This window comes from Macrobrachium rosenbergii, chromosome 46 (genome assembly GCF_040412425.1).
Source record: "Macrobrachium rosenbergii isolate ZJJX-2024 chromosome 46, ASM4041242v1, whole genome shotgun sequence".
NCBI lineage: Eukaryota > Metazoa > Arthropoda > Malacostraca > Decapoda > Palaemonidae > Macrobrachium > Macrobrachium rosenbergii.
This window is the reverse complement of record NC_089786.1, coordinates 20,064,540-20,086,314: the sequence shown is the minus strand read 5'-3', so window position 1 is coordinate 20,086,314 and position 21,775 is coordinate 20,064,540. Positions and strand designations below refer to the sequence as shown.

Genomic DNA, 21,775 nt, shown 5'->3' with positions numbered 1-21,775 from the left:
GTAAGAATGACCAGTAATTTCCACATACACACACACACAAATAATTATCTTATATACTGAAGTCACGTGCATCTACTGTGATTTTTAAGTATATACATAAATATATATATATATATATATATATATATATATATATATATATATATATATATTTTATATAAATATATATATATTAACTTTATCACATACACAATTGTTCTGTGCATTAGTAGAATTACTAACAGGACCTCATTTAAACTGGATGGTATCTAATGGAGTATTTATTCAGAAAAATTTACAAGCTTTCTTGGACAAACAGTCCTTATTATCAAGTAGATACCATCCAGTTTGAATGAGGTCCTGTTAGTAATATATATATATATATATATATATATATATATATATATATATATATATATATATATATATATATATATATATATATACATGCACAAACAGGAAGCAGTTAGTTAGTGGCTGGTACATAAGTGTCTTGAGTTGTAATTATTATGACCGGAGAAGCGAAAACACGATATCTTGTCTCGGAGGCGCTTCTATGAAACCTAATTCACGTCAGTCCTGGGGTGACTCAGTGCCAAACACCGATTGTGGGCGGGTGGGGGTGACCAGTAAGTTCTAAGGTAACTCAGGTCTTAATCGCTCGACTCTGTAGCCAGTTTCGCTCTGGAGGAGAATTTGAGGCGAAAGTAAATCTGATGTTAATGGCTGTCGGTTGCAGATTGTGGCTGAATAGTTTCTAGCTAGTTTTATGTCCTGAAATATATCAGTATCATCTGCCTCGACAGTATCAGTATCCCAAGCCGAGTACTCAGTCATACTGAGTCACTTGTGCAAAAGAATAAAAAAAAATAAATAAAAATGGAAAAAAGCTGATGGTTTCATATCGTATGAACCCGCTCATTTGAACTTAAGATTATTCGTTATCTCCATTTTAGAATGAAGATTTGGAGGTTTGGAAAATACTGTTGAGAAAGAGTTAAACTACTTTACTGCTTTACGAACAACAAAATACATTCCACCCACCGTGCACCATACCAGAAGGATCTCTTTTTCTTATTCCTGGCGTTATTTTTGATGATGAATAACTGGCCAGAGGCCAAATCCACGTGAACCGAAGTCCAGTCGTAATGTCGTTACTCATGAATACTAACGAAATGCTTCTTGGACGCTTTCCAAACAGCAGGGACCTGCTCCTGAGTCCTGATATTTTCCTCTTGATCCAGATTGGGTACGGAAGGAGGAAACCGCTAGTCTCTGGCGATGGATCAATGCAGCCTTTTGAATGATACACATACCTATCTATCTATATATGTATGTGTGTGTGTATTTATGTGCATTTGTGAGAGTATACAAACGTACAACAGTATGGATTACCAATGTTCAAAAAGAAATATTTTTAACTTCTATAAGGCCATGGCCACATCTTAGTTGACACCTGCTGATTCCCGTTTTCTTACGATATATCATCCTTGCAAGCACTCAGTTCTCCTTGAACTGAGTGCCTGATGAGAGAAGGGCCAGTCGCAAAAGAGATGAAACAAGGAAGGGCGAAATGTATGTGCAAACAACTGGGACGACTTTCGGAAACATCTGGAAGCTAAAGGGGAAATTTGTAAAGGGATTATTGAGCCAGTTATCCTTTATGGAAGTGAAGTATGGTTGCTGAGTACAAAAGATGGAAAAGTAATTGAAACTGTTGTGTAGTATATGTGGTATAGGAAGAAACGAAATGGCGAGAAATACGGAGACAGGAAGAAGTGGTAAAATATCAGTTTAAGAGAAAGGAGGTTCACAGATTTGTTTCTTAAGATGGACTGGTCTTATGAAGGAGGGTGAAAAGAGTGTATAATTCGGCAGCATTTAGGAGGGAGGAAAGGAAGGCCCTTGATATAGAAGGGATCTCTGTCCATAAGCATTTAGTTTATGAGTTATAAACGGCTAAAATTTTGCCGTTTTTCTCTGTATGGGATTCATTCATGACTCAGCAGTTAAAGTATAAGTGTTTCATTTACTTCTGTGTTGCTTTTCTCTGGATCCACGGCTTAATCTTAAAAAAATATATACGTACGTACATGTAACACCTGTTGGTCAGTCCAAATGTCGTGGGAATGTTTTTGCAGATTGTTGCAACAGTGCTGATAATTAAAACAACAGCTGGCACTTAAAGGTTATAAACGAGGATTTGAAGACATTTGCCCCTGCCTAACACTACTTTGTGGGCTTCACCAGTACTTTGATGCCATCAGCAGTGACTCATTATATTCTTACTTCCCTGTATACACACATACAATAGGACAAGAGAGAGAGAGAGAGAGAGAGAGAGAGAGAAATTATATAAAAGGGTACATTATAAACTCCGCTCTCTCCCCTGATATATATATATATATATATATATATATATATATATATATATATATATATATATATATATATATATATATATATATATATATATATATATATATATGTGTGTGTGTGTGTGTGTAGTTATTTACTTATTTATGTATTTATAGGTGCGTATGGGTGTGTTTCGTCATACATTCAGATGTGCTTTTTCTTAAAATGAAATTTTTTCCAATCACTAAATCTGTTCAGTAGCTTTAAAGGACAATGTTTTCTGAAGTATTGCACTGGTTTTGCTTGTTGCATATCAGTAGCTCTCTATAAAACAATAACGATTTTCTGCCCAACAGTATAAGTTTACTTAAAAAATACCGTTATAATTGGGAGGAAAAATGTGTGAGTTTTGCTCTTCACTTCTCGCTAAAGCTGTAAGGCTGTAATCATTATGACGAATTAAAGCAAGGTTTAAATCAATTTTTCTGGAACCCCAAGCTTAGCTGCACCCTCGAGAACATTATATTACACCTTGCAGAATTTCAGCCTTTTATATTGTTGTTGTAAGCCAGTGATTCTTAAACTGGGGGGCTCGTCCCCCTAGGGGGGCGCCAGAAGCTTCCAAGGGGGCACAAGCAGAGTTGCCAGAAGGTGCCAATTATTTTTTTAATTTGTGATGTTACTTACAAAATTGCCAAAAACGTTATCACTGCTTCCATATATTTTCTGATCATTATCTCAAAACATGCCAAAAATTCAAAATACAATTCAATTTTAATTTCAAGTCTTGGTTATGAATTGTCTTTTATTGTTATGATAAGTATAACAGGATACAAATAGACAACATATTATTTATAGATTATAGTTGGCAAAAATTTCAGGGGTGGGGGGGCGTGGGGTCTATACATAATGCAGAGGGGGGCGCAAGGCAAAAAAGTTTAAGAACCACTGTTGTAAGCGATGGTGTTAGCAGTTAGCTGAACTTCACAGCACGGTGGTCCCGAGTTCAAGCCCTGCTCACGGCATGACAGATTTGGTGAGCTAACTTGGCTTACTCCTGCCTACTCAGTCATCGGAAGTCACTGCCGGTTCTTCCTGGTCCAACTCTTCTTGACTTGGCCAGCTCATTTTCATTTTCTTATCAAAGTTTGTTTTTAATTATGCATAATACAAGACAAAATGCGTTAGAAATGCAACTTATACCCATGAACCTGAATGCGGTTTTTCCCACGTGAAATTTTCCTGGATGACTGTGCAGTTCGCCAGCTGATAGAGTACAATTGGTATCATTTAGTTGAATTTCTCTCTCTCTCTCTCTCTCTCTCTCTCTCTCTCTCTCTCTCTCTCTCTCTCTCTCTCAGGCAGGATGGAGGTCTATATTAGTCAATTAGATGTGACTAGCATTTAACCAACTGGTGATACACAGAGAAAAAATGAATAAATAGATGAAAACAGACCCTAGCTGAAAAATAAAACATATCATCACCAGATTCTTGCTAGTTTGTCTCTTCCCTATTGCCAGCCACCTTTGGTCAACTTTCACAAGCTTTCTGTAAAGGACAGAGCGACAAGTAAATCAAAGTAACTCATTCTTTTCCTGTTCTCTCTCTCTCTCTCTCTCTCTCTCTCTCTCTCTCTCTCTCTCTCTGTCAGCGGCGAGCGACCGAATGCAAAATCACCCGGATGAGGGCATTAGGGATTAAGGAAGTGAAGGCCCTGAGGATATGGATGTAGGGACATCCTTTTGGGCCGGGATCCTTTGGTGATATGATAACTTAGTGTCCTTTTCCTTCTCACTGGTTGACATCTCTTAGGTCTTATGGATGTTGTCATGTAACCTGAACCATGTTATCTGTCAATGAGTACATCTGTTGTTTTTTATGCATTTCGCCCTTCCTTCCGTTATGAAAAATGTTAAGAGACAGTCAACATGCAGTTTTCAGCAAATATTCGTTATTCTGGTTATATCATAAGTTTAGTATGTCCAAAGGAAGTGATGCTCTCTCTCTCTCTCTCTCTCTCTCTCTCTCTCTCTCTCTCTCTCTCTCTCTCTCTCCTTGTGTGTGTATGTGTTGTGCGCTGATATGAAATCGGAAGACTTTTGTAAAAATTTGTATTCATCACCCCCTAAATAAACAGTACGTTTACTCATAAAACATTCACAAACGCCCGCGTGTGTGCACACACACATAAATACACATACAGTACACACACACATACACACACAAAAATATGTGTGTAAATATATATATATATATATATATATATATATATATATATATATATATATATATATATATATATATATATATATACACATATATATTTATATATATATATATATACATACATACATATATATATATATATATATATATATATATATATATATATACATATATACATATATATATATATATATATATATATATATATATATATATATATATATATATATATATATATATATATATATATATATGTGTGTGTGTGTGAGTGTTCGTATTGGAGCTTGTAGCGACAACTCATAATATGCTGTCTGCCGCAGTTGCATGAAGGGAAAGAGCAGGTTTCTGCTCTATTTGCTAAATGAGTAGGTTTGCTTTCAATTTATTTGGGCAAAGGGATCACATCCTTTCCTATTTGACGTTGTACTGTGTTTATATTTGTACTTTTTATGGTCTCCCATCCAGTGTAAAGTTAACAGGAATATGTCGAGTAATATTTGTTCAGCATACTTTATTTCCATGTATGTTCACGTGTATATGTTAGAGCGCCGTTACGTTTGTTATTCGTAAATGGATGTAGCTATGCATTCCTTTATTTAGTAAGCGCAGGGAAGTTTATATGCATATACTTGCAAGTATCTTATGGATACTATATATATGTAGATATATGTGTGTATATGTATTATGTATATATATATATATATATATATATATATATATATATATATATATATATATATATATATATTATATATACATATGCATATATATATACATATTTATGCACATATGCTTATACTGTATATGTATATATATAATACATATACACACATGTATATGTATATATATGTAATTATGTATATGCATATGTATATGTATATATATATATATATATATATATATATATATATATATATATATATATATATATATATATACACACATATAAAGATTTACCAGAATGACAAAATCTGAAATTAGAATGCAACTGAAGAAAAAGTTCAACCTTTATGAACCGATTCATTTAGAAGTAAGCAAACAAAAAAATGGACGGTTCAAGTGGGTTTTAGATGCACTTCGCACACCTTCCAGCCTCTTCACGACTAGTTAATTTGGTAAGGGAAGCAATAACGATCATCTGACATACCACATGAGAAATATCGCAAGAAATTTAGGTGTTTGAAGGTAGCCCCATGAAGTACATATATGAAAGTGGACGCATAAAGCACATGTTTGAAGGTAGCTCAATAACGTACATGTTTGAAGGTTGCTCAGTGAAGTACATGTTTGAAGGTCGCTCAGTAAGGTACATGTTTGAAAGTTGCTCAATAAAGTACATGTTTGAAGGTTGCTCAATAAAGTGCATGTTTGAAGGTTGCTCAATAAAGTACATGTTTGAAGGTTGCTCAATAAAGTACATGTTTGAAAGTTGCTAAATAAAGTACATGTTTGAAGGTTGCTCAATAAAATACATTAAAGGTGGCTCAATAAAGTTTATGTCTGAAGGTTGCTCAATAAAGTACATGTTTCAAGTAAGCCTAGTAAAGTACGTGTTTGAGGGTGATTTGCCAGTAGATGCTTAAAGTGTTTGTTTGAAAGTAGATGCATAAAGTATATGTTTTAAAGTAGATGCACAAAGAAATAAACGCATAAAATACATGTTAGGTGTTAATGATGGCTTTTCAGTTCCAAAATATCCTCTGGGGGCAGTGATGACATTCAACTCAAAAATTCCATTATCGATTGATGTGGCTTCTTCTATACAAGGTTGTATTGAGAGATTGTCACGACCTCAATCATAAGAGCTTAGTTAGTAGATAGTGATTACTTCTCATAAACAGTCTTTGGGTTCAGTCAAAAAGTCTTCTTCAGTAGTAGACAATGACATCAAATTTCTTAAGGAATTTTTTATGGTTTATATGACCAAACAACTCTTGTGGGACAATGAAGATTTACCAACACATGCCCTATGAAAAGATTTTTCCGGATGTTGATAATGACTTATCAAAAGACCATTTTAGGGAATAACGTTGGCTTACAAGATCCTAAGAATTCTTTTTAGACTGATGATAACTTTTCTTATCCAGACAGTTATTTCAGGGGACAATTTTGGGAGGAGAGGTGTTGCAGTTTTCATATTGAAATGCCTTTTTTGAGCTGATAATGATCTGTTGTGATCAACAATTCATGTTGCACGAAGAGAGGAGGGCTGAACATTCAAATAGTTGCTTGTGTTTAGACTTCTCATTCTTCTTCGTTCTCTTCGTTTTAACGTGCTTTTTTTCCCATTTTTATATGGGGTAAGCACGATGCCTTATTTGTGAAGGACTTTGATTTGGCCTCGATCGGCTGCCCTGCCTGACATCGCTTAGACCCCGGTAACGATGTGTACGTGTATCGTACCAATCCCCAGCTCCCTTTCTCCCAGCAGCGAGGAGAACTGGGCGGTTAGGTCGACAGTTCGAGACGTGTGAGGTGTCTGTTATGTTTTTAGAAGATGTTGGAGTGGCTTAGACTTCTCATATTTCCCACTTAATGATTAAACTCCAAACCTATTCTTCAAGTAAATCAATTAAAATGAATGATTTGATTAAAGATGAAAAATATTAGTAGTGATTCAGAGAAAAATACTGTTTACCTGGATGCTCAAATCTTAAAGAAAACTGTACAGCCACTGGACTGCCAACTGTAGGAATTCGCTCCGTCCTTGAATGAATTCCGATTTGTTTTAGCCGAAAAATAACGGTAGTTCTTGACCAACGTTAAGCATAAATACTGTTGAAAGAGATTATAAAAAAAAACTTGTTACACTCTCAAGAGATGGCTTGCAATGCCTTCTTTAATGTTTTAAGATGAAATCGGAAAGAATGAGGATCTCTCGACAGAAAAAAGCAACCATAAAAACTGAATAACATACGCGCTCATAAGAGACGCTTATTAACCCTTCTATAAGGTATTATGTGAAGCCAGCCCCGGCCACCCCAACCCGCCCGCACCAGAAAAAATGAAGTTGCCATGGAACTGATGTCGTTTATAGAGTTTCACTAATGCGATAATTATCGGAGGGATGAATGGCCGACTGAAACGGGTAAAAGAAAAAAAAAGCCATTAAGAGTCTCTTCTTTGATGATGTTTTGAGCGCGAAAGGTGAGAGGAATAAGCTGCGCCTGTTACACAAGAGTTACTGAAGTTGGGGAATGCAGAAGAGGGCAAACGATTAACGAAAACAAAGACGAGGAACATGAAGATGGTCAGACGAAAATAAAACGAAAACTGACGAGACTGCCAGTAAATAGAGACTAACGAAGCGTAGAGATAATGAATCAGGGAGAAGCAAAACGATGATGGTTCTGATGGCTTCGGAGAACACGAAGGCGAAGGACAAGGACAAGGAGAAGGAGAGGCAGAAAGACAACGATATGTAGGATAAGATGAGGAATGAGGAGGAGGAGGAGGAGGAGGAGGAGGAGGAGGAGAAGGAGGAGAATGAGGATCATATCTCCCCATAGCACCACTTAGGTAGAGTTACTCCATCCCGGATGCTCTTCTGGCATAAGGACGAAAATCATTTGCTGCAATGGCTTGCCATTCCAATCTCTCTCTCTCTCTCTCTCTCTCTCTCTCTCTCTCTCTCTCTCTCTCTCTCTCTCTTACTGTCACATACTGAATTACATCGTAACTAGTGTGATAAGAAATGCCTGAGGGTGGGGTTGGGGACACATGGGGATTATTTTACCTAGGACATATGAGGGTTCTGTTATGATTATGATGATGTCAACTGGGAGATATAGTAATTATATTGCAATGGAAGGGGAAGTTATTTGTTAGTTATTTTGTCGTAAAGGAAGAGTTATGGTATTTGTATACATTGCTCCGATGATAATTGACTGAAGTACGTATGCGTAAGATTATATATTTACTGTATATATATATATATATATATATATATATATATATATATATATATATATATATATATATTTATATATATACAGTATATATATATTATATATATATATATATGCATATATATGTATATATATATATATACATATATATTTATATATATATATATATATATATATATATATATATATATATATATATATATATATATATATATATATATATATATATATATATATATATATATATATATATATATATATATATATATATATATATATACACACATTATTTTAAACCGCCACAGAGCTGTCATTGTCAAAGTAGTGGTGGGAATCCTGTGTTTTGCCTTCAAAAAAGTTGGAAATTTGCAGAATGTCCATTAAACGTTATAAAGAGTGTTCCTTCATCCTGTGGGAACTAAAGAAGGACCTTGGCGTTAGAAGTCTGCACAGTGTCCTCATCCATGGGAGGTGGGGAATATGGCCGTCTTGCGATTAGAATCTCCGAGAGACAAGATGTGAGAAACGATTGAGTTTTTGATCGGCGATTTGTGATGCGTTTCGACTGGAGCAATCTCGAGTGAAGTTAGGTTATGAATAATCTTGATTATTGTCGTCTTCGCTCTATTTGCCCGTTTGGAATGAGGAGTTTGTTTTCTTAGGATGCGTCCACACTGCACTAAAACGTCATAGACGCATGTCGGCAGCTTACCGCGAACATACTACAATCACATTAATTATAGGTCAACGACTTTATGGTAGTCCTAGCCAATGCTTCATATCAATTACAATTGCTGCTGTTAATTTCTTGGAATTGAAAAACAGTTTATTTGTCTTGAGTTTAATGATTGCAGTCGGGTGTCTCAGGACTGATGTAGTCAAATGGAACACTAAAATAGATTTAAGTAATAAAACAGAAGATATAAAACGTTTCATTGATTAACTGATCATCTGAACTTTTGAAGGATACTTAACGGGTCCTGGTGAAAAGGTAGTGACGGTGCTGCTGAATATTCTACTTGTTTTTCATTCCTCCATTGCTGGGGTTTAGGTGTTATGTGCAAAAACCCACCTTTACTTTCATTCCACTGATCACTTTGGGTAGGAAGAATTTAGCTTCTGTTGAATCTAATTTTACAGTTTTTAGCAGCACAGAAGGATGACTCGATCTTATGTTGCCTGACAGCAAATATTACCCAGTGAGGCTTCTTCTAACTACAGAGAAAGTGATATCGTCAGTTTCTTCAGATCTTTTCCTCTGCAGGGGATGAAGTATTGCTTCTTTTCGGAATATCATCAGTATCCAGGGCTATTACTTCCCATACAACACTTTTATATATATATATATGTTGATATATCAATATATATAAGAATATATATATATATATATATATATATATATATATATATATATATATATATATATATATATATATGATTAATTTTAAATCATGAAAAGGTAAAAACGTGATGAACATACAAACAGTTTCAGCCACGAAGGAAAAGTGAAACAATGAGATGCTAAGTCCTTTCGTTTTATTGCTTCACCTTTCATTCGTGGCTGAAATTTTTTTCATATATATATGTGTGTGTGTATGCATACATACACACACATATATATATGTATATATATACATATATTTGCGTATATATGTGTGTGTGTGTTCTTTGGGTTTCAAGTTGGCAATCCCCCATAATAGAGGATGGCTGCAGAAAAAAAACGTAAAATCAGTTACTGCCTCGTTCATCCTTTAACATCTGAGTAAGGGATGGACGGACCCCTTGCAGTCAATGTACCCAACATCAATTGCTCTAGTGACCTTAGCAGAAGGATCGTCATCAGTGGGTCAAGAGCCCTACATACCAAACACTGCACCACTCGCATGTATCATGCCCAAAACATCCGAATTATGTACCCATTTTGCCAACTCATTGGCCCCCATTTTATCCTATCGACCGATCCATCTTTTCATCTACGCTAACTTTTCACTGCACCTTCTTTTCCTCTTTACATTTCTTGCCCTTTTAACCCTTTGCACAACTTATATGACGGAACTATAAATCTCCATAGCTTCCTCTAGTTTCTCCTATTCCAAGTCTACACCCATACTTTACTGTCACTCCATAACTTCTTCATATATTTTAACTTTTCTTGTAGACTGTTTGCAGAAGTACCACTACCTGTACCGCCTTCTCTTTTCTTTGACTCACAGCTTCACTAATCTTAAGGATACCCGTTACATTCACTACCAAACCCTTGTATTACTGTCATTTCTATCCTTTCTATAATACCGTACTAACATTTCTTTCTTCATTTCCTTTATCATCTTATTCATGCAAACATTGGCTTTAAACTTCTTCATGAATACCTTTTTCTTGTTTTACGTGTAGCTGCAGTTTCTCTTCCATCATCCTCTGACGCTGTATCGTCTGTAAACATCAGTCACTCTGTACCCGCCTTCACAACCCCTTTTCTATCATACAATTTTGCACCTGTTTGTGTATTCCATTCACTAACTTCTCTCTTTACTCTATAAGTAGCGACAGCAAACAGCCGTGGAAACATAACACATTGATTTCTAAGATAGTTTCACGACCAATCAGTCACTCTCTTGTCCCCATACTCAAACATTCAATTGCTTTTAACAGATTACTTATTACACCATATATCCTGGATACCCAGCAAATTTGCTTCTCTCTCAATTCTGTCTTAATGTTGGCTAGGCCCATGCACACTCATTACAATTGTACCCTTGCTCTCAGAATTTTCACAGTTTTTACTAGCTCTGCTCATTTCATATTTTTGTTGTATGGCTTACTCTCTCAGTCAAAATGTTACAACACCGTCTGTAGTGCAATTAATAATGTTGTACCCATAATTCTTATTCTCACCTCCATCGTTAAATGGAATGTTATTTCTTTCATCCATCCATTTTGAAGCCTTTCACTACCTAGAATTACCTTACCCACCCTAGTCAGCAAATTAGTCACCCTATGGCCGCTACACTGCAGCATTTATGTGTAAACCCTTAGCTGGCCTTTTCCCTTCACAGCCCCGTTCATGGTCTTCACAAACATTCTCAAATTCACACTAAACTATTTCACTCTTGCAACAACCAGCTCTGTCTTTTGACTTCCACATTCAACGACTTTTCATAATACTCGATCTATTGACTCAAGGCTGCATCCTCTAGGGACAGGATCTCTCCATTTGCATCTGTTTTTCCAAGATTTGCTCACTAGTCACCATTTCTCTCTGCCTTTACTTCCCTCCAGTACAGCTTCTTTTTCTCCTTTAACTACTTGTTCACATCACATTTTTATTTTCTTTTCCTTTTTTTCCTCTCTTATTTGCTTCTTCATATGTAGATTCACTATCTTCTTTACATTACAAATGAACCTGAACAACCTCTTTGTTCCTCAGCAAAACCTCTCATTCTTTTGTCCTTTCTGCATGCAGACGCTTGCTGCTGACTAATGGATTCCATTCCTGAATTTGCATATTCCTCAACTCTTTCCACGTTGATGACTTTAACCCTACTATGGGTATATGTATGTTGAGATGAGTGTACATATTAGCTTTTTTGACATGATCATTTAAAAACCTGTTAACAGATATTTGTGCAAAGTTCTAGAAGGCTGGTCACAGTCAAAGGCCACGTCCTTATTGGCTATGGCTTGTTGATGATTTGATACTGGACCGAGGGCTTATATGAACCATTATCACAACCTAATAATTATTTTGAGACAGAAAACATTCCTGCAACGTCTACGCAAATTTTTTGCAACAGAGACCTTTCATGGACAGTAGCTCATATATCTATATTTTTACTCGTGCAACCTATCTTATTCCATCAATCTTTCGATATCCAAAACTGATATTTATCACAGTTTAAACCTTGTCCGTATCTTAGGTATCTCCTCTAAATAAGCAATGTTGTTCTCAAAAGTAATTATAGTCATGTTAGCTCCACCAAATTATCTTACCTGTAACACACTAGTCTTTGTGGTGAACCTTCATGCCACATAGAAACCTTTGGAAGTAGTTTCTTTTGCATTTCACTGAACGCTCTCACCAGTGCTCACAGAGATGTCAGTCCATTCTTCATGCCATTTCATGGAGGTAAACAAAGAACGACAACGACCAATTAAACATAACTACTGAACATTTAACATCTTGTAACCGTAGCTCTAATGACATCATTGTTAACAGATGGTATGCAGGTGGCATACGTATTTCCTCAAGATGGCACACGTAGGCGATCTGGGTATCAAGTTAGCCTAACCCGGATGAAATAAATGCCACGAATTGCCCACGTAATGAACTGGTGGTATCCGGGCATTGCACGTAGGGAGGCTTAGGGAGAGCGAAGGGGAGCCCCGGGGGAGGGATTAGGGAGACTGATGAGCACCAATAGACATTCATGTGCGGCTTCATGAAGGTTAATTAGAGTAGTTAATGGAGTCACTTTCTGTGAGTTCTGGATTACTTTATTAGCTAATGATGCAAGCTGTTTGCTTACATGAGTGATGACATTGTTGATTGTTCACTGCTCTCTCTCTCTCTCTCTCTCTCTCTCTCTCTCTCTCTCTCTCTCTCTCTCTCTCTCTCTCACGCATGTTTTATGTATATGTATATATATATATATATATATATATATATATATATATATATATATATATATATATATATATATATATATATATATATATATATATAAAGTCCTCAGTTTTAAGGAGAGTGCGTTATGATGGAAAGATGGAAGGTAATAAGATGGTCGATAGAATATAAAATCGGAAGTGTAAGGAAGAACGAGAGCCGAGCTTAGAAAGAGCTGGACAGATGTAGTGAAAGGAACATTCAGGGAGCGTGAGAATGTGCGAGCACCTGCAAGATCCAGGTGGATTCCTTTGATTGTTTTCTGTGTCTGTGTATGAAGCGCTAAAGTTGTGGAAGATTTGTACAGGGGGTTTTAGTCTACAATTCAGCATTTAAAGTACCACTATGCCAAGGTTCCATATGTTCTTTCTGGTGCCAACCCTGCAAAGGGCAACGGCTTAGTGTAAAATAAATAGAGTTCTATGATGGATAGATAAGAGCGATTGAGACTTATGATTCGCTTTTTAGGAACTTCCCTACAAATTCAACTTATATTTTCATTATCAAAGGGAGGCATTAAAACAATGACAAGTGTATTAACAGATGTATCTGCACCACACAGTATCCATATATATACTCGTGTATACATATAAATATACACACATATATAAATATATATATATATATATATATATATATATATATATATATATATATATATATATACAGTATATATATATATATATATATATATATATATATATATATATATATATATATATATACAGTATATATATATATATATATATATATATATATATATATATATATATATATATATATATATATATGGATGTATGTATGTATATATCCTCATGGTGATGTGGTAACAGAAGCGATGAACTGATCTCCCTTAGATCCTCTGTTCCAATTCTGGCATTGAAGAAGCGTTTCCTCTTTAGATTCCCTATTTTGGAATCGAATAGTTGAGATTACGTTGTCGAGAGAGTCGGGTTTGTTGTAAGAGTGGGTCTGAGACAAAAATACCTCAGGACCCTGTGGTTGTTTCTTATTTTTCTAAGGATGGGACGACGTGAAGAATCGAGGAAGAGACAGGGGACGCTAGTTTTAAAGTTGCGAGATATGGAGAGGTTATGAATGTGTGTGGCTTGGCTGATGTCTGAAGATGCTTCGGTGTTGGTGATACTAAAGAGAAGCTGCAGAAACTGGCAAGAGAGTTTGAGGGTTCGTAAAGGGATAAAGATGAACGTGAATGTTGTCAAGAGTAAGGTGTTAAGGTGTTAATTCAAAAAGATGGATCAATAAATGTCACTCTGAAAGATGGAAAACTTGAATTGGTTGAGTCATGTTAATACTGTGGAGTAAGTGCAATAGATAATAATAGGGTGAGAAATAGATGCTTCTCAGAACAGGCGAAACAAGGAAGGTAACACAATATGCATGTATATATATATATATATATATATATATATATATATATATATATATATATATATATATATATATATATATATATATATATATATATATATATATATGTATGTATGTATGTATGTATATAATTTAGAAGAGCTGTGGCTATGAAGGCAAACATTGTGATGTAAAAACAGAACTGAAGTATGGATGGTGAACGTAAACGACAACAAAACAGTGTAAACTACTAAGACAAACTGTGCACATAACAATATGGGGCAAGAAGCCTTAAAAGGGTGAGAAAATCCGAGGCATGAAGATATTGTTAAAAAAAATGGCAGGCTTAGGTAAAAAGATGGATCACATTGGGTTGTGTTGGGTTGGTTTAGTCATGTGGAAAGAATGGAGAGGTGGATGACCTTTCAGGAGAATACCCTCTGAAAATATTCGCTGCCAAATAAATATTAGTTACTTTGACAAACTTAAGAAAGTTATGAATAACCGAAGTCATCTGAAGGCGACGGAAACAGGAATTGTGATTTTCATCCATCCCTGAACTGGAGGACTGATTGATTATAAATTATTTGGCTTGGTGTGAAACATTATGGCTTTCCATATTATGAGAAACATTCTTTTGCTGAAGGACAAGCTGATATCCTCTTCATATTGTATCTTACATCTAATTCCAGAATAACAATGTCAACATAGTTTAATCTTTAAAGGTCAAAGGCCAAAGTCATTGTCAAGTTCTCAGTTCTGTTATCAGCTAATTAAAAGTAGAACCTGAGCACGCCCATCGAATTATCAATGTTCCGAGAGTAGAAGAGGCGAGAGGAAGATCAGTGGCCGAGGTGCAACTTTATCCTTGAAGTTACTCCGGGTGAGGGGTGTTGCATGGCCTGGCGGAGGTAAGCCCCCAGCTGAGTGCTCCTGATTGTGATGTGGATAATCCAGTGGTTACCATTTCTTGAGTGTGTACAGTAAGTCTGTGTTAAGAAGCACTAGGTTGGACGTATTTGTTGTTTACTTGTAAGAAGCATGTAATAGAACCATATGACCTTGCATTGTATAGTACTGCCTACATCTCTAAGAAAATTGCATATGCGTTCACATATGAATAAAACATCTTTACATCCCCATTCTTCTGCTTAATTGCGAACACGTGTGCATTTACTGAATAGGCAAAAGAGCTCCGAGAGGAAGAGACGTCTGCACACCCCGGTAAACGCTCTGAGGGGTTACGCAGAAGCCCTTCTTAACGCATGAGTGGCGTCGAACAGAAACTAAAAGGCCCTCTCCCATTGTTTCCCTAAGGAGGGGAACGCCGAGCCTGAGGAGATAACTCGTGATGATCACTCGTGAAAAGGAGAAATGACTCCACCTTTTCTTTCTCGGAAAACTGTTCCCTTTTCTCAGAACTTCTGGGAAAACAAGTGTCATGGAATGCTGCGTCATGGCAGCACTGATGATTCCCGGGCTTTCTCTTCCGTGAATCACGCGTTAAGCGCAGGTAGCTGTGTTACCTGTCGTGTGCTAAAAAGCACGCCTTCTTATCCAGTATTTAGATATGAAAACGCGTGTATGTTGTGAAATAATATGCTTCGCGTTTTCGTATTGCGTAGCAGATTTTTAGTTGAGCATGTTTTACCTTTTTTTAGTTGGTTAGATTTTCCGAAGTTGTAGCTTATTTTTATTATAATCCAATCTATTTGTCTATAAGTGTATTATTATTATTATTATTATTATTATTATTATTATTATTATTATTTATTATTATTATTATTATTATTCAACGTAAGATTGATGTCGGGTTCAAAAGTTTTTAGAATAAAATGCTCTTAGGAGCCGAAAATATTACAACCTCTTGAGCTCCTTGGAAACTCCTGTTCCCTTCTGCAGAGAGAATGGAATAAAGGTTTGGGGTAATTTTTACTAGTGCATCTTAAGCACTCACCTTTTGAAGAGCCTTTTCATCGTGCATTACAACAATTATTGTTATTGCAGTAAATGCATTATCATAAGTATCCGTATTTGCGAGATCAAGTTTCACTTGAGATTAAAATAGCATCATACTTCATGCGACGTACTTACAAAATAACGATCGCAGCCTTCTGCTCTGCTCGCTTAAGTTCCCGCTCTTGGAGCGTCATGGATCGAAGCCTCATTTAATTCGACCGCTTTCCTTGATGGGGAAGAGCTGTCGAGAGAATTGAACCAACCTTTGATCTTCCATCGCTCTTCATCTTCAACTTTATTCTCTGCGGACTCGCGAAACTGATTCGATGACGAGTCGCCGAAGGGATGATTTTTAGAAATATTTCCCCCACCCCCGCCTTTCTGTCTTCGTGTGTATGCTATAAAAGTACAATGGTGTCTTTTTAGACGAGGATTATAACGGGAGAAATCGGTGCTTAGCTTGAAAGTTCCTTTGCATTGCTCAAGTCTTTACCTAGTTTTACTTGTGAACAATAATTAGTTGACGAATTTTTGTGAAAAGGTTACGAGTAATTTATTGCTGAAAAGAAGAAATGAGAACGAGAAAACAATCGACTTTGGTGCGTATCCTTTCTTCCTTCTTGGGCTTAATGGGTTTAATTTAAAAGGAGGAAGGAGGGACACGGTTTGAGTCGAGCAAGAAGAGGAAGAAGGAGGAGAAAGAAGAAGTCGGAGAGAAGAGGTCTATAACACAGACGACAAGTCCCCTTGAATGTCAAGTGTTTAAGCACCATCTCAGTATCCCTTGGGAGCTGAGCCTGCTTGAACTTTATGGCTGAGAGCTCTCTCTCTCTCTCTCTCTCTCTCTCTCTCTCTCTCTCTCTCTCTCTCAACGGTATTTATTTCTTTAGATGAGACATTATACATTAATGCAAGAAGATTTTTCCATCAACGATTTTTAAAGCTGTTTGTACCACTGATTTTTCTCTATGCAAAGATGTGTGAATTCTTGTTCGTCTTGATTTGAAAATTGGTAGGACTGATACGGAAATGCGGTTCGTATCCTATAACAGAAATCAGGGGAAAAGAAAATAGAAAGAAAATTCCAACGACTGGCTGTAGCGAGAACGAAACCAGTCATTGAACCAACTATCCAAAAATTGCCCCTCCCTGGAGAGTGAATGCAGAAGGCAATGTCCTGGCAAATATTACTGAGCAGCTTGAGAGGGGAAGGATATTATTATAGTCTGCGTTGAAATTTTTAGTGCTTTTCATTGTTACTTAAGAAGCGGCCATAAGATTCTTTTAATTTGAATCAATGAGAAATGTTCTCATTGAAGGTAATAAATATTCTTGAAACATAGTGTGTGTGTGTGTTATGTTTGCACACCGATTTGGATGTTTGTGCAAGAATAATGAACGAAGTTTCTGGGGGCAGGTAACTGATTGTAAGGTGCTGAAGACAATAAGAACTGTGGTGTGGACCCCTGGACCCTGACCAAACAACAGCAGTGAAATGGCCAGTCTGTTCACACTTCCTGAACCGGAGGCTGTTGGAATTGTAGTTTTGCTTTACTCAGGAACAGTTTCCTTCCCTTTTTCAGTAGCATAATTCTTGCCGTTAGTGAGGATTCCAGATGTGTTTCCAGGTCTGTGATGAATCTCTATTAATCGTCTGATCTTTATGTAAAACATTCATGAGCATTCTGCCTTCTGAATACCCAAATAACTTATATATCTTTTAAGCAACAAGAGACAAACAAAGCAGTTAATACATTCTCCTGGGGCGTCACAAAACAGCAATACCAACTTTAAATGCTTTTTGTTGCTTTCCAAAAAAGTTAATGAAAAGGGGAGCACGTAAAATATGTACAAAATCAGTATCTGTAAAATAATTACATTTGATGATGTTCAGCTTAAGATCGTCTTAACACGAAAGTAAAAACACTTGGGATTACACTTTCGGAATTCCATTTTCATAAACAGAAGACAAAAAACAAGAATATATATTTATCTTGACAGAAAGGTAGCAGGAACATTAAAATGGTGTCGTTTACTCAATATCCAATCAAGTTTTCCCTTAGATCAGCTGAGGGCTAGGAATTAACAAATATAAAAAAGTCTTCACTCTTTTTCCAAAGGAAAGTATTCTATCAATATTTACCACATCATTTTTCGAAGAAGTAAAGGACGGGTGGGGAACCTTTGGATTGGGTCATGATCATGCATATGGTTACGAGGTCCTGTTGCGAAGTCGTTAGAACTAAATGATCCCCCTGACACGTTCTTTGGTCTGAGAAACTGGAAATGAACCTTTTCTGTGGCCAAGCCTTTGGAACTGAAGGAGTCATATGACCAAATCACTGGATTAGGAACATTCCTGTAGCAAAGTCATTGGAAATGAAGCATTCCTGTACAAAGTCATTGGTATAGAAACGTTCCTGTAGCAAAGTTATTGGAAGTGAAGCATTCCGGTAGCAAAGTCATTGGAATAGAAACATTTCTGTAGCAAAGTCAATGGAATAGAAACATTTCTGTAGCAAAGTCATTGGAAATGAAGCATTCCTGTTGTAAAGTCATTGGAATAGAAAAATTCCTGTTGCAAAGTCATTGGAAATGAACCATTCCTGTGGAAAAGTCATTAGGATTGAATAAAACTTTTGGCAACACATTTGAAGTGTCTTGACTACTCATGCAAATTCATGAAGAATGAGGAATTTCCCTGGTAAAGCTGTTGTTTTGGAAGGACTCCTGTGATAAATCAATGAGATGGCCCTTAACTGTTGCTCATATGGCGGTATAGACTGACCTACAGTAGGTCGCATAGTCGGGTGATGATGAGGCAGCGCGATCGCATAGATCTTGGATGCGGCTAAACCCAGTGAGTCAAAATCATGCATTCACGAAATGACTGACACTTAGAGCCATCAACCCTGTCAATTCAATCGACAGAAGTTATGCCATCGCTCTCGTGTTATGTCACGCACTTGCAAGAGTCGTGGCTCCTGAACACAGTTCTCACTATTTCATAGTAACTTACGGTTCCTGGTAATGATGTAAACCAGTTACGTTATTATTTCTATTATCAATGTTGATCTTTTATATATTATATATATGTATGTGTATATTTACACACAACACTATTGTGTGCGTATGTTTTCGGATATCTGTGTATGCTGGTTTTTTCCTCTGTATCTAACGTACAGCATCTCTCCTTGACAGAACTCGCAGGAATTCATTGGTTTCGCCACTTTGCCCGAGCAAGTCCACCGAAAGAGTGTCAAAAGGGGATTCGACTTCACGTTGATGGTAGTGGGAGAGTCGGGTCTGGGAAAGTCCACGCTCATAAACAGCCTCTTCCTCACAGATCTCTACAAGGAAAGGAAAGTTCCCACAGCTGAATGTAAGTTTACTTTTGCTTGGTTTGATTTCTCACGTAACCTCGCGAGCACATATGCCTACACACACACACACACACACACATAAGTATGGCACGTGCAGAAGGGGAGGGCTATATGCGATTGTCACTCAGCTGTATCATGCAATGGACCATGTGAACTTATTTTCGATCGTTCATTATTTGAGATGCGTTCTATTTAAATTTCATTGTGAATATAAAGATGATTTACAGTTAGATATCGGAAATGAGCGCATCCAGCTGTCATGTATTCACTGTTATTTAAAACAACAATAACTAAATTTATCAACTGAATAAGCAGCGTAAAAATAGATAGGTAAATAGGCAATGCATAACTACATAAATTTGTATGGCAGGATTTATGAGTACAGATAAAAGTGATGGTCCTAGAAGCCCCCCAAAAATTGTTCACCATTCACAATTTCACAAAGGCCCTAAAAGTTATTTCTAAAATGGAATGAGAAATATGTTGAACTGCGTAGCTCATACTTCATAAATGAGCTAAAGGCTGCACTTTTCATTGACACTAGCGTGAAATAATGCGGAACTTGTAAATTTAGTAGGGCCTATTATCATGCAAGTTCTGTTGCTAATTCTGCCATTGACAGAAAAACAAGTAAAGAGCCTAACTTGACCTAACGTGCAGGCTGTTGGAGTCAATAAATTGCAACATGGTCTTAAAAGTATAAAGGTCATTAAGAAGCAGAGGCACATCGCTTTGTACGTGCATTAGGATTCGTCCTTGAGCGTGATGGTTTAAACACTACGCCTTAATCTCCAGTTTAGAGAAAAAGGCAAGCTGCTTCTTTAGACACAACAGGGAACGTGCTAGAAAAAGTTATCCGACACTTGATTGACAACTATAATAAAGTCTTACAAACTAGAACCAAACGTAATCTACTTGGCCCAGTAGCTGCCACTGCGGTAGTGGTATTTCCAAACAAAAATTTAGAATTTATATCCTGTCCTTCATCAACTGACCAGTTTTTATGAAAACTGGTGCTACCTCGAATGTGCCTCAGCAGGAAGGCTAACTTGAAAGCATCACGCAGACTTTTTGGAAAAAAAAGAGCAGAGGAGGAGTTCCAGGCAGAATTGAAATACCCCTGAAAACAGTTGACATGGAAACTAAAATTCCTCAGGTGTCCTGGTCAAAGAAAGCGAAGGAAAATGCCAGAAACGCACAAATGCTCCGTAAATAAACAGCTAAGGATCATTTATTTCAAAATAACGAGACACAAGCACGTCCTTCGCTCCTTCCAGCATCTTACGGTATGCTAGCAATGTGGGAAGAATTACAGTTAAAAGATGTAAATCCGCTCCACTAATTATAAATTCTATGGATTCACACGAGAACGGAACAGGGCTTTCGACAACCAAAGGCTTTCTATTTAATGTATCACAGGCTCAAAAACGGTGTAAGATAATGGTGAGAGCACAAAGAAAAAATTATACTGACTTCATTTTTCTTGGTACACTGGATTTACTCGAAATCTGTGCCTCTCTTTCGTTAAAAATCTGGGAACGCCCATTTTCGAAATTGAAGCAGATCGGAAGATGTCGCCGCTGCCCTCGTAACGAAGAGTTCTGCCAGTATTCATGCTCTCGGCCGTAACAGTAATGTGAGAGTCCTGGACATTTTCCAGAAAATTAAATTTTTTCCTTTCCTGGCTTGCTCCGTTAGGGTATGGTAACCATTTGCGAACCTTCAATCCCACAGATGAGAGCTTTTATACACAGCTCTCTCTCTCTCTCTCTCTCTCTCTCTCTCTCTCTCTCTCTCTCTCTCTCTATATATATATATATATATATATATATATATATATTATATATATATATATATATATATACATTTTATGTATGTATGTATATGTATACATATATACAAATATACATATTTATATATACATGTATA

General features: G+C 36.6%; 1 protein-coding gene across 15 annotated transcripts in view; it reads left to right on the top strand.

Annotated features, from left to right (window-relative positions):
* Nucleotides 1-21,775, top strand: part of Sep4 (septin 4) — a 169,082-nt gene that overhangs the window by 133,094 nt on the left and 14,213 nt on the right. For all 15 annotated transcript variants that reach the window (XM_067089645.1, XM_067089644.1, XM_067089640.1 and 12 more), the window contains one exon: nucleotides 19,665-19,845. In XM_067089645.1, coding sequence (XP_066945746.1) covers nucleotides 19,665-19,845 — 181 coding nt within the window. The remainder of the gene's footprint in view (nucleotides 1-19,664; nucleotides 19,846-21,775) is intronic.